At 43.0% G+C, this 14557-nt stretch overlaps 1 protein-coding gene across 1 annotated transcript in view; it reads right to left on the reverse strand.

Moving 5' to 3' along the window:
• DNAH11 (dynein axonemal heavy chain 11) overlaps positions 1-14557 on the reverse strand; it is a gene marked incomplete at both ends in the record, with an annotated part of 271279 nt that overhangs the window by 45986 nt on the left and 210736 nt on the right. The window contains one exon of the mRNA XM_080921133.1: positions 872-1076. Within this exon, the coding sequence (XP_080777259.1) occupies positions 872-1076 (205 nt within the window). The remainder of the gene's footprint in view (positions 1-871; positions 1077-14557) is intronic.

Below are 14557 nucleotides of genomic sequence, written 5' to 3' on the forward strand. Positions count from 1 at the left end.
ACCTCTATTACGGTAGGCCCTGAGAAATTCAATATAGCTGAAGCACAAGACGAGGACTTCAAAGCTGTAATTATGAATATATTTAAGGACCTTAAATGGGATCTGAATGAATCCCTTAATGAGGTCTGAGAAAACACAAATGGTGGAATGAAACAATGCCAATTATCAAGACACAGAAGTAGAATCCGGCAAAGAGATCAACGGACAAGACCCAAACAGAAAAAAAACCGGAAATGAAAAATTTAGGGTGTAAAACAAAACCCTCAGAGATCAGCACTTTGACCATTGTCAGAGAAGCTGCCTCTCACAGTAGAGAGAAAGTAACATAGAAACCCCCAAAATCACAATGTACAGAGAGTGGGAGACTTTGGAACACCGAGTCTCAAATGGAATGTCTTCATTAAAGCATTTAAGGACCTTTGTAGAGGAGGAGACAGAGGGCTAGAGAGATGGCTCAGCGGTTAAGAGCACTGACTGCTCTTCCAGAGGTCCTGAGTTCAATTCCCAGCAACCACATGGTGGCTCACAACTATCTGTAATGAGATCTAATGCCCTCTTCTGGTGTGTATGAAGACAGCTACATTGTACTTATATATACAGAAAGATTATAAGAGCCAGAGATGTATCCAGGAAGTCAGCCTTCCATTTAGACAGTTAATGCACAGAGTCTGGAAGCATCCACAAGGTGTGCACAGGCTCAAGCCAGCCGGGATCCCAGCACAGACAGGAGATTGGATATGAGGTCCAAGCTCTAACTAAGATGGAATTTCCTCAGTTAGAGAATCCTACTTCAGAGACAGGCATCTGGCACTGTCACCTTGCTGAGGGGTGAGGAGTTCGTTCCGGGGGTGACGCATTATGATATATTTACCTTTAGCCTCTCCAAGTCTGGCCTTTCCACACTGACCACCTCTGCCAGCAGCTGGCCTTCGAGACCATCTTCTGTGACTGTGAAATTGAGGAGGGTCGTCTGGGCTTGTAGTTCTGGCTTGTAGTGTGGGTTTGCCAGTTTTGTGTGTAGGATGAGGCGGAAGTTCTTGCTGAATTCGCATTCTTTATCGCCAATCCTGATGTACCTACAGGGGCCACAATGCAGACACTCAGGAGATCCCTGAGACCATGAGAATGGGAAGGCCCCATTCCATTCCTTGATTCTGTGTCATGTTGGAAAGGAGGGTAAACTAACTGAGAGCCTGGGAGAGCTCACCAGGGCCATATAAAGAATTGTGGTAAAAGCTTAATTAGTTTCAGTGTGTGTGATGTGTACTTGCTTCTGTGTGTTCTCACGGTCCACCAGACAAACAAACCACCAACATCACAGCTATCTTTTGGAAGCCATCAGCAAACCTCAAATTCCCATCTTTTTGAGAACCAGCAGGATCTCACAAGGCAAGTCCCACCCCTGATTCCTACATGGGCTGTGGTCAAAGTTCAGATAAAATAAAACATGTGCAATGTCACCCCATCATTCTAGGTGTGTCAATGTGCAAGCCACATACATGGATTTTATATTTACTACTGGAGTCACATCCCCCAGATATCCCATTACAACCATGCAATAACCCCAAATTAAAAACAAACAAACAAACAAAGCCTCAAACTGAAATATGTCTGGTACTAGTCTCTCAACCGAAAGGCATTGTGCCTGCAGATAGTGTTTGGGCCTCAGCAAGAAATCTCTCTAGAGCAGAAACTGGCCAATGCTTGTTGTCAAAGGATCTGACATATTAGTATCCATAGTAACATGTTCTCATTTTTCTAACCCTTTACAATCCCTCTTTGCTCACAGGTCACATCTTGGCAGGCTTACTTCCTCTCGGGAGGATCACATCAGTTAGTGTGGTAGTGTGATTTCTACTAAAAGCCCACACTAACCAATGGTTCTGATCATTCACTGTGAATAACCTCTCTTTAGGTTTTCAAGAATAATGCAGAAAGGCCAACATTAAGCAGGGACATCTCACGATGTCATTGTTAGATGTTCTGACTGGCTAAATATTTAGCCGAATGTCCACTTTACAGCAAGTGCACTGTGACACACTTATGGTAATGCTGCATCTCCCTGGAGCACCTGTGTATATTATGAGATGTTTGCAAATGAAGAGCTAGGGTTCGTATCTGCTTCTCAAGGGCTGACATTTGAGGAGGGTGAGGGGCTGTGGTGATGGTTTGGGTGGCAAAGTGCTCCTTGTGCACATTATACCTGTGTGGTGCGTGCCTGTGAATGAACCCCGAGGCTCGATGGCAAGCCAGCTAGATGAATTAGCGAGCTCCAGGATCAGTCTCAGAAAACAAAGGTGGCAAGCAATTGGAGGCTTAGTTATCAAGCTGTGGCCTCCACATGAAGGCACATACATATGTGCATATATACATGCACATATACAAAGCAAGTAATAAATTTTAAAAAAGAAAATAGTTACTAGAGATGGGAGTTGTGCTGTGGAAGAGAACTGGGCTTTTGCACCTCGCTTGGAAGCATCATTTGATAGCTTTAGGTTTCCCGGGGACAGTAAATTATCCTCAATTGGGCTGTTTATGATCTATGAAAGGCAAAAATTGCATAATGACACAGTTGGTTTTATCATTGCTGCTAGGTTAATTTTTTGGTTAATCTCCTGTCTGGGAAAATTAAACAGACTGTTAACATTCTCTTCTGATTTGAAGACTCTAAACCACAACAGCATTGACCAGCAGGATGGAGAAGAAGACAGGCAAACGTCCCTGCTTCTGTGAGCAGAGCGAACCCCATGGTTGACTTCCAGTATTCAAGGTGCCATGGCTGGCTGGAGCTGTGGCAAGTGTCACAGAAGGAGGAAGTGCAGACTTGTGCTTAAAGCAAAGTCTGTCTGGATTTGTTTCCAGCCACGCCACCCTCAAAAACAGAATCTTCTTTTATCCCCTCACAGTGAGTCTCACAGATTCGGAGGAATCTGGGTTACAGTTGCCCATGGAGGACATTTTTTTTACACCCTCCCAAGAAATTAGCTACCCCTTCACCTTCTAGCTGGATGAGATTGGCTGGTTTGGAGGTGAGAGACTTATTACTACAGCTCAGAAGCGAACTGAAATGATTTTTCCCAGGGCAAACACTAAGGGCTCATTGGCTTGGATGTGGGGTAAGTCAAGGGTATTCTGTTTCCCCTTGCTGAGTGGTAACTTCAGAGTAAAACTAACCCCTCTAGATTATTCTTTCTATGGATCCAAAGAGTTCATGATTTGCCCAAGGTCCCTGCTGGTTGGGATGACTAAGACCCTGGTGTCTGGACACCTGGTATAAAATCTATTTCACTGTTTCTCTTTGCTGACTAATTTGTGTTCATAGAGGCTGCCTACAATGTCTCTGTTCACCTGTTTAGCCATTGATCATGAGAGGACATAGACGATACAGCTGACTTGGGACTAACCTGAGGCAACTAGAGGAAAAATAGACAGGGCTCAGAGCACATGGCCAGCTGATCTTTGCTCAGAAATTCTGTTGTTTATGAAGGAAAGTGGCTGTGATTATTCAAGTACCTAGTCTAGGATCTGTAATTTTTACTAAACATATTTATTATATGAATTATTTAATTTATATCTCTTAAAAATAATTATTTTAATTATTTGAAAGTTACAGACTTCTGACTTCCAGGAAAAGTAAATGATAATTAGGAAGAATTAATGATTCTGAAATAAATGCAATCATCTGCAACTATATATTAACTAAAATTCAGCTTTAATAAAATCCTGTTATACTCAGAATATAGGAATTCTTTTGAAGTTCATTCAAAATTCAACTCAAAAGTGTTCTGGAATAAAATGATTTCTCATTACTTTCAGTCATGGAAGGTCTCCATTATGCTGGTGGTGGAATGCACACATTACTTTGAGAACCTATGAGCAGGTTTGCTGGCCGACTTTCACATCACTTTTCTGAAAGCCTTGTGCTAACATTGGCAGTTACCAGAGATTCTTAGAGAAGCCAGTCTTTAGCCTTCAAAGACAGCTGCACTGTCTCCAAGGTCAGATTCTGAATCTGGATGTTAAAATGTGGAATTTTCATAGCAAGGACCAACATGGCAAGACATCCATCCCTAAGGGTATAATAGTGGCACCCATCTTAGAAGTCCCCAACAGCTGTCTAATTTGACTTAGGGTATGCTCAAAAGGACAGAAATCATACTTGGTCCTAAAAACCTAGCCAATTACCTGAGGCAAGGCCGTGGATCTTAGAAAGAATCTATTCACTAAACAAACTACTAAACAAACAATTCCTTGCTGCAAGGTAAATACTTACTCTAGACACCACTGATAAGTGTAGCCCCCTTTCTTTTTGCAATGGAGGAAGACCCTTACAGAAAGTCAAAAGAACTTTACAACTGGCCAAAATGCAGAAAGCAGCTGATGGTGGAGTGCACAGCCCCAGTGGGTATGTCCACAACTCAGCCCCTGCTACTGATGCTCACAGACCGTCACAGAAGAGGGACAGAAAGATTTAAGAGAACCAGGAAATCTGCCATGAGATTATATCTTCTAAAAATGACAGGGAGACTTTGTTCATAATAGCTTAGCAACATGGCTGCCCAAACAAGGCATGAACACAGACAGCAACAACAGACATGCTAACAAGAACAAACAAGCAAGCAAGCAAACAAACAAACAAAAAAACCCATCACCACACACACACACACACACACACACACACACACACACACACACACACACACACGTACTGGCTGGTTTTGTGTCACTTTGACACAAACTAGAGTCAGGAGAGAGGAAGGAGCCTCACTTGAGAAAATGCCTCCATGAGATTCCAGCCCATTATGAGTCGTCCTGGGTTCTGTAAGACAGCAGGCTGTGCAAGCCATGGGGAGTAAGCAGTAAGCAGCATCCCTCCATGGCCTCTGTATCAGCTGCTGCCTCCACGTTCCAGCTCTGCCTGTGTGAGTTCCTTTGGTGATGAACAGCAACATGGAGATGTAAGCTGAATAAACCCTTTCCTACCCAATATGCTTTTTGGTCATGGTGTTTCCTTGCAGCAACAGAAACCCTAACCAAGATAGTGGAGGGCTCCCCATCCTCCTGCCAGAGCTCCCCACACCTAGTCCTCTTTCTTTTAGAGACAGACTTTTATTGTGTACCCCTGGCTGGTCTAGAACTCATTATGTAGACCAGGCTAGCCTAGAACTAACAAATCTCTGCTTGAAAGTGATGACATTAAAAATGCTCATCACCATTTCTGGCAGAATGTCCCAACCTCGGGGATGCACATTCACAAACCAAGGGAGTCTCTTACATCTACTGGAGCTATTTTCCAGACAGCATGGTTACAGCTGAGACGCTGTTTTGAATGACAGAAACCTTAACAGATCTCTGTCATGACCAAATCAAATACCGTCACTAATTTTTTGCAGCCATCCTGTACGGAACACAGAAAACAGTACAATTCGTTTACAGTGAAGACGGGCTTTGGAGGCACGCCCATGTCTTCACTAGGAATGGCTGCAGATGGACTCCTTCAAAAGCATTTGTAGGATTTGAGGTTTGGGGACAAACTGCCTAAAGATATTGTGTAGTATTCTATAGCTGGTTCTTTTTCTAATTTGGACAATTCAGGTAAAGATAGAAGTTAGGTTTTATGGTAAATAAATAACAGAGCCCCACTACTTGAGCATAAAAGCACACTCCAGAGAAGAAATCAACTTTCAATGGACATCTAAAAGCCTTCCGGTTCACCCTGCTGTTCAAAATGAGTGCCTGCTGCTACTGCTGAGTGTAGCCAAAAAGCTCAGGTGTGTGGTGCGGGGAGCTGAGCTGTAACTTAGCAACCCCAGCAGGGAGGGCGGTGCTCTTGGTCAAACCCAATTCTTCTTGAAAGGCTTTGGGCTGAAAGCTTCACAGCTGGCAAACCCTGAAGGTGAGGAATGAAGGCCCTGGAGGAGCAGAAATGAGTTAATCTGCCCGTTCCTTCACACAGGTGAGCACAGATAGCCAGTGTGCCCTTCTACGTAAAAGATGGCTTCAGTCAGAATCTCAAAATGAAACAAAAAAGGGTATTTTAGAACTCCAGGAAACACTGCATAGAAGAACAAAAAGCAAACAGCAAGCAAAAAGAAAATTACCTTTTTTGGAATAAATGCACGAATGCATGTGGATGGACACAGACACACACAGACACACATACACAGACACACACACACACAGACACATACACACACAGACACATACACAGACACATACACAGACACATAGACACATACTCAGATACACACACAAACACACACACACACACCGACACACACATACACACACACACACACACATACACCGACACACACATACACACACACACAGACACACAGACACACAGACACACACAGACACACACACACAGACACTACACAGGTACATACACAGACACACACAGACACAGACACACACACACAGAGACACACACATACACACACCCCTACCATATTGAAATACTATAGTATGGTGCCAAAAACAAGAGACATTCTGGGTTCATTAATGTTGGCTCAGAGTACAAGTTCTCAACCTGTGCTCCTTTGTAAAATGTCTATCTCCAAAAATATTTGCATTATGATTCATAATAGTAGCAAAATTACAGTTGTGAAGTAGCGATGAAAATCATTTTGTGATTGGGGTCACATAGCATGAGGAACTGTATTAGAGGGTCACAGCATTAGGAAGGTAGGGTACTGATGTTTTAAAAGATTGCTTTTCTGAAAAAGAATTCAAAGTGTTCTTTTCCTTTTAAATCTGTAGCAGGGTTTGGTAATAATTTCCAGATGAAATCTAAGAGCCAGATCCTGTGATCTGACCACAAGCCATGTCCACAAGACCCTTGCGTGACACTTTATATTTCCTTTTATAGCCTGGACTAAGGGTCAGAATGGAAAAGGTGTCATCGTGTTTTTTCCTGACAATAAAAACTTAATTTTGACGTTAGAGGGTGGGGGGACTAAATGCTGATTATTGGATTAATGTAGGCTAAACTATTAGAGGGCAAGAATGAATTCACAGAGAGGGTCTTACTCAAGACTCTTTCAGACAGTCCTACAGTTAAACACGACACACTATTCCACCACCAACGTAACACTTAATAACTGGAAACCGGCTGACAAGGCAATTTTTATTAATGTTACCACCACTGTGAAGAAAGCCAGTCATTATAAAACAAATGTCAACAAAAGGCTGTCTCCTTTTTACCATATTATTTTGGTAAAATGGAGATTTATGTCAGATAGGTAATATATCTGTAACCCAATACTGGGTCTCTTTCTAAGACAGACTGTTGTTATATGGGGAGCAAATGCAGGAAGAAGTAAAAATTATCTTTAAAAAATATTTATATCCTGAGAAACAAACGAACATTTATCTTGCAGTGAGGTTACTCTGGGCAAGATTATAGTTCAGAACCGACTTCTGTAATGCTTGTGGGGATTTGAAAGCTTAAAGTGATAAAATGTTATAAAGATGCTTCACAGTTCAGCAACTTCACTAATATGTAAGCCAGTAAATTTGCTTTGGGAAAAAATACATATTGATAAATCTTCCCAGATATGTTTTCTGTCGATTGACGCGTTAAGATATATTTTAAATAAAATTAGGATTGTCTGGAGTTAGGTGGGTTTAATTATTTGTAATTATCCATCTGTCGTCAGCCTTTGGCCCTTTTATGGCAGGTATCTACAGCGTAGGTCAGGTTCAACTGTGCATCTTCTCAAACACAGATTTAATGCACTATTGATGAAACCATTACTCCAACCAAATTAAAGTCTAGGCTGATGTATTGGCCTACGGGGAGCTGTCAGACATGAAAGGAGTAATTAGTATTCATTACTTCATACTCCACAACATTCCAATTTTTAATGGACTTCAACTTTTGGACTATACTGTATCTATCACGAACCTTGCACATACATTTATTATTACCAAAAAAATTATAAACTAACAGTGTTCTTAAAAGCCCCTTCCAAAATAAATGAGGAAGGTAAACACAGACACTATTGGAGCTCTCAGCAGGGGATAAGCGCTTGCTCCCTCCAGCTCCCAGAGGCTGTGACAAAGGGTTGACAAAGGGTTGCTAAGGAATATTATAGCTTTGTGATGATTATAAACCCACCCACCCCGTTTTTAAATCTTTAACACTGTCTCCTCTTTAAACTACAAAGAGAAACATAGAGATACAGAAATAGGAGGAACAGACCCTTGAGCAAAATGTTCCGGAAAGCAAGGTCTACTGGCGATTTTACAAATGTGAATTAATGTGGAGGGACCAAAGTGATGGCCACACATTCCCAGCCCCATTGTGTTACATGGTCACTTCTCTCTACACAGACCATGTCTGCTTCCTCCCATTATCACTTTCTCTCAATTTTCATCCTATTAACTTAGACAAGCAAAACCAATTCATTCTACCCATCCATTGTTTCTATATTCCCTTCAAGCTCCCATATATGTGGATTATACTTTAAGCTCCTTATTTTAAAAAATGTGAGTTAAATGAAGGAATAAGAATGTATCCTGTTTTAAATACCTCATCAGGTAATTAATGATCTCTAAAATATTAAGGTTTTGCTGTTCCAAGTGCTTCTTAATCTCTCGATGGGGAAAAACTACTCTCCTAGCAGGGGCACCTATAGATTTTTCGTTTTGAAGAGCAGAGACAGTGCAGTAGGTGGGGATGGTCCCTCACAGGAAGAGGCAGTTAAAAGTGTTACATATGGGAATCTTTTGTATCATAAAACACCCAGAGTGATTTATCCTAACCTGGCTTTCTGAAAGACATTGTAATTATATATTATCAATGAGAAAATGAGCACTAGAAACTTGGAGAACCAAGTGATATCTTTGTGTGTGTTGTGTGTGTGCCTGTGTGTGTGTGTGTGTGCCTATGTGCCTGTGTGTATGTGCCTGTGTACCTGTGGGGGCATGTATGCCTGTGTATGTGTGTGTGCCTGTGTGGTACCTTTATGTGTGTGTGTGCCTGTGTATATGTGTGTGTGCCTGTGTATATGTGTGTGTGCTTGTGTGTGTGTGCCTGTGTATATGTGTGTGTGCTTGTGTGTGTATATATTCTCATAAACATGTGTACATGTGCTCATGTAGAGGCCAGAAGTAAATTGGTCTTCCTCAATAACTTTCCACCTTATTTTTAAGCCAAGTCTCTCACTGAGCTTGACGCTCACCAATGATGTAGCCAACAAGCTCCCTCCTTCTGCTTCGGCCTCCCCAGAACTGGGATTGTGGGTGTGTGCTGCTAAACCTGGCTTTTATGGGTTCCAAAGACAGAATTTAGGTCCTTACACTTGCCTTGCAAGCACTTTCCTGACTAAGCCATCTCCCCAGACCCATGGCATTAGCTTTTGAGGCTGATGTACATAGACTTCATAACACAACCAATCCATTCCCAAGAGCAAACTTGGAAGATCCTTGCGTCGTGATGTTCATAACATGTATCTAGGAATAATCTGTAATATTTGGAGTCGTGGGGTTTCTAATATAAAAAAATAAGCTAAACTACATGCCTGGCAGTAAGAACTTCAAATCAACACAGGGATATTGAACACTTGGATAACGAGATGGGAAGGCAGGGCAGAGTTCACTGGAAGAGGATTTACTTAACATGCACAAGGTGCTGCTAGGTCATTAGCACTATAAAAGATAAAGGAGAGAAATAAAGGGATACTCTAGAGCCAAAATAATAATAAATCTTAGAATGAGGTATCAGAAAGAAAAGAAATCAAGTCCCATTTAAACTGCATCTGGTGTGATGGATTCTTTACAGTCCCAAATCAAACAAAGCCAAGCAGTCAATCATTCCTGATCTCACACATGTGATGGAATTATTGTCAATAGTGAGATTTCCAGCCAAACCAAACTTCTTCATGGCTCTTGGAAGAGGAGGCAGAATAGGAAGGGAGGGGTCCTCGTGCCTTGAGGGGTCGGCAATAATGCCAAGGCAGGTACATGCTGACTATTAGGCCTTTTAAAGGAGTTACAGGTAGTTGTAAGCTGCCATGTGGGTGCTGGGAATTGAATGGAGTTCCCAGAAAGAGTAGACAGTGCTCTTATCCACTGAGCTCTATCTCCAGTTCATATACCCCGATTTTATAGTATCAGCATTAAGTACTAAAAGTTTAATAAAAATAAATAAAACCTCAAACTTATTTCTTCCAGGGATGGTTAAAGTACCCTGGAGCATGGAGACAGCCTTAACCCCCCACCTTTTGCTGATTGGCTCACAGCTTACTTTGTGGTTAGTTTATACTCCTGACACCGAAATACAATGTCCTGCCTCGGGAGCTGAGGCTCAGCCAGCTAATGCCCACAGTCAGCCACATAATATGCCTATCCTTATTAGCTACATAGTCAAAGCAGAGAACATACATTAAATATGTACGCTGAGGTCAGGCTATGGCCCAGGGTAAGTTTGTCCATGTTGTATAAAGCAATAATTTTTCAGGCCGTGCTTTATCCTAGGACTATGTAAGCAGCTTTGGACTCCACTTTGACAGGGACGACCACAGCCCCTGGGTAGCCTCAGAAACTAGGACTGTCTGGTAACACTGGGAAAAAACCTTTATGTTTGTTGGGGTATGTTGAGAATGTAGGGACACACGGGCATGTTAAAACTATAGCAGGAAAACTATGTCTGAGAGCGTATTGAACATACCAGACTAAGGAGAGGTGTAACCCCTCACCTGAACCCCTGCAAAGTGATTGGAATCTGACATAGTGATGGCAGAGCCCCAGAGTCACCTACCATCTAGTACCTGGTGTGTAGGTAACTGGGTGAGAACTCCTTACTTCCTGTCTGTCTGACCATTACCTTTGCCCATTTGCCCTTCAGGACCCTGCCGTGAACTGCTGTTTCCTGTTTCTAACTGGTTTCCTGCTCTAGACCCGCTTTGGCCTCTCCTTAAGCTGAAATCTGCAGCTTCACCCTCAGCCCTGTTTCAGCAGCCCCTCCCGACCATGGTCTGGCCCCTTATCTCATCAGTACAGACTGAAGCCTCTCAGACTAAGGCTACAGCCTGTGAAACGTGCATTTGTTCGGCAGCTCATAGGTACGAGTGCAGATGCATCTGCTGTGTGCTGTTCAGAATGAGAGCTAATGTTAGTAAATGAGGCTCGGATAAAATAACCCGATTTCGTCTCAGCCAAGCTATCAAGGGAGACTGATTCCACTACAAGTCCATGTCACGGAAGCTTCTAAGCCTTGTCAATCTACTGTTTTTCTGTAAATTCTGACATCCTGGCAGTCTGTTTCTGGAGAAGCGTGCTTATGACAATATACTGTGTTCTTCCACCCCCCCCCCACCAGATTTAAAATCAAACCAAGTAACACCCAAAACCAAAAACCAAGACAACAGAAACCTGAATCACAGAAAAACAAGCTAAGAAGCTCAGGTAGGACATAGTAGAGGAAGATTTGAAGCAGGCTTTCTCTCAGCACTTTTTCTCCAATGCTGGGTTCCTACAAGCGTCTGCAGAAGCCTCAGAGACTCTTGGCAATGGCGGCACACGCAGGGCCAGACTGGTGGGTCGAGCTCTGCATTAACTTTTCTCCCTTTGCCAAAGCCCGTGGGGATGGCAGAGAAGTAAGTACACTTAGACACGGTAAAGCCAGTTCATGTTGCTCAGCAAGATGAAGAATTCCTGAGGCACGATAAAAAGGGCTAAAATGACATCATTGGTGGAGAGCTAACAGCACGCAGTCCGGGACACAGAAGGGACGCCAAGTGACTAATGAGCACATTGTCCTCAAAAGGAAAACGTAGAATTCTCAGGTTTCAATGAGACCAGGATGCTCTCAGCTCCTGGCTATTTATTTCATTTGTTTGAATCTTCTGCTATTTGCTTATGAGTTGATGTGACTCAGGATCATGTCTTTGACAACTCACCAAGGTAGACTCAGCATCCTGGTCAGAATTTTTGTTAGGTTCTGTCAGCTAGAGCAGGATCAACACAAAATCCAGTTCAAATAAATTACTAGAATAAGGCTCTCAGAGAAAACCCATAAATGCAAGCCCCCCCCCAACCCCGTGACTACACATTGATTCTTATCACCTTAAAGCAGTTTACTGTAAATAGAGGTGTGACTCACAGTGTTACATAGGAGTCTCTCAGCCACCACTGATCCTAGATATCTGTGGGCATCTCAACACTGTACGCCCACCAGAGGGGGAACCCAGGATCACCAAGCTGTATCAGGTACCCTCAGGAAGCAAAAACCTGCTTCCTCTCCCTGTTTTCAGTTGAATCTTTTTTTTTCTCCTCATTTTGTGCTACATTAAAGAAAAATCCTTTAGCTGATACATTTAGTTCCAGTATTCATATACCCAGACTGCCACAGTTCCAGAAATGGAGTTCTACCTCATGTCATGGTTCCATTTCTGCCCTGGCTAAGCATTTTTTTAAGGGACACTAAGTGCATTGTTGCTCTCTACAGAGATCTTACAGTGAGCTCAGAAATAAACAAAAATAAACATATAGAACGGGAACAAAAAAAAAAAAAAGAAGAGAAGACAGGAAAGAGAGAGAAGAGGGAGAGGGAGAGACAGAGAATGACATAGGTTGTGCTGAGTGGCAGACATTAAACACGGACTATTAGGGAGTAGTGGTGTGGCTTAGCGGATAAAGCATGCCTGTCACTAACCCTGATGACTTCATTTTGATCTCTAGGATCCACCAGTGGAAAGAGACAATAGCTTTCTGCAAGACTTCTCTGACCACTACAGGATACCATAGCACATGCATGCTACCCTTATCCCTAAATATCCAAGACTTAAGAAGGAAACAACCCCAAAAGGTAGACGATTGAGATTATTAGCAATTATATATGTGGTGCTAATAGAAATCCACCTGAAAGGTAACGGCACCACCTCATCTGAAAGAGTTTATTAAGAAATGCAGGTGTGGCGGTGCATGCCTGCAATCCCCGTGCGTAGGGGGTGGTCACGGTGGTATCAGGAGTTCAAGGTCATATCTGACTATACACAGAGTATGAGACCAGCTAGAGTTATAAAAGATCTGATTCAAATAACCGAAGAAGGGGGCTGGAGAGATGGCTCCCTGGTTAAGAGAACCGGCTGTTCTGTTTAGGGTTCTCAAAGAAAATATGAGGATTTCCAAGGAGGTCTGGTGACAGTTGCTATTGCCAGATAGAATGAACAGGAAATGGCCCCTGGCTGTGTTTGGGGTTGAGGGAAGAACACTATAACCATAACTGCAGGGACAGGCCAACTTGTGGTACAGCGATGAATGCTCATGTCTGGGGTCCTGCTTACCTCTCTGGACTCACCTCTCTCTCCTGTGCACATTGCCCTCCTTGCATTTCCCACGCAGACTCCCCACCCACTGGATTCTACTTGCGGTTCTCGAGAACTACTGGATAGTTTGAGTGTTTGATATCTGGTATTAGGGTTCTCTGTCAAGGACTCCTGTCTCTGCCTGCCCATCTGGTAAATGCCCATGCATGTTCGGAGGTCTTCACTCACTATAAATGCAGTCAACTGTTACTTTCCCCACAGAGTCTTTTCACATCTTTACTGTGGGGACAGGGCACCACATCACACGGAGTCGGCAGTGCTCAGTGCTGTGTCTGACATACAGCAGTAGCCAGGGGGTTATTCAGTGCCTAAAGATGCCACCTACATTTAAGTCGCTGAAGAAACTTTAAAACCTTCTGCATCTACGAAGGAAGCAGGCGAAACTGGAGACACAGAGTTAACACTGCCCTGTAGCAAGTGGTTCTTGAACACACGCTGAGCAGCTAGGGTTCCTAAAGCTGGAACCGGAGTTACATATGGGTGGGTGTAAACTGTCTGATATGAGAGCTGGGACCAAATTCAGGTCCTCTGTAAGAGAGGCCAGCCTTCTTCAGTGCTGAGTCAGTTCTCCAGTCTTCATCTGCTAGATTCTCATGGAGCACATTACAAATCTTGGTTTAAATGGTAAAAATGAGGTGGCTGGGACGATGGCTCAGTGGCTAAGAGCTCTGACTGCTCTTCCGGGGTCCTGAGTTCAAGTCCCAGCAACCACATGGTGACTCATAGCCATCTATAATGGGATTTTATTCCCTCTCTGGTTTGCATGAAACTAGAACATTCATATGTGTGTGTGATAAGTAAGTTAATCTTAAAATGCTAAAATGATATAGGGCATCACAAGAGATATACACTCATTAAATGTTGCATTGGCTTTCAAAAACTTTTAGTTGTCATTAGTTACAGTATGTGTGTACATGTGTGTACATGCGAATGCCAAGGTGTACATGTGGAAATTAGGGAACAATTTGCAGGAGCTGTTTTTTCTCCTACCATGTGGGTGCTAGACCGGAACTCCGGCTCTCAGCCCTGGTGACAGGTACTTTAGCTGCTGAGCCATTCTGCAGGTCCAGATACTTCTTCAGAATAAGTTGTTCTGGTCTGACATTGTGAGGAAACTTAATGATCCCCGCATGACTTGTGTCTAAACTCAAGCCTCTACCCAGCTTCAGAAGTTCCGTCTTAAACTTACCAGTGCTGAGCAGTTTCAGATTACCCAAACT

The sequence above is a fragment of the Micromys minutus genome (genome assembly GCF_963924665.1).
Source record: "Micromys minutus genome assembly, chromosome: 1".
Classification (NCBI taxonomy): Eukaryota; Metazoa; Chordata; class Mammalia; order Rodentia; family Muridae; genus Micromys; species Micromys minutus.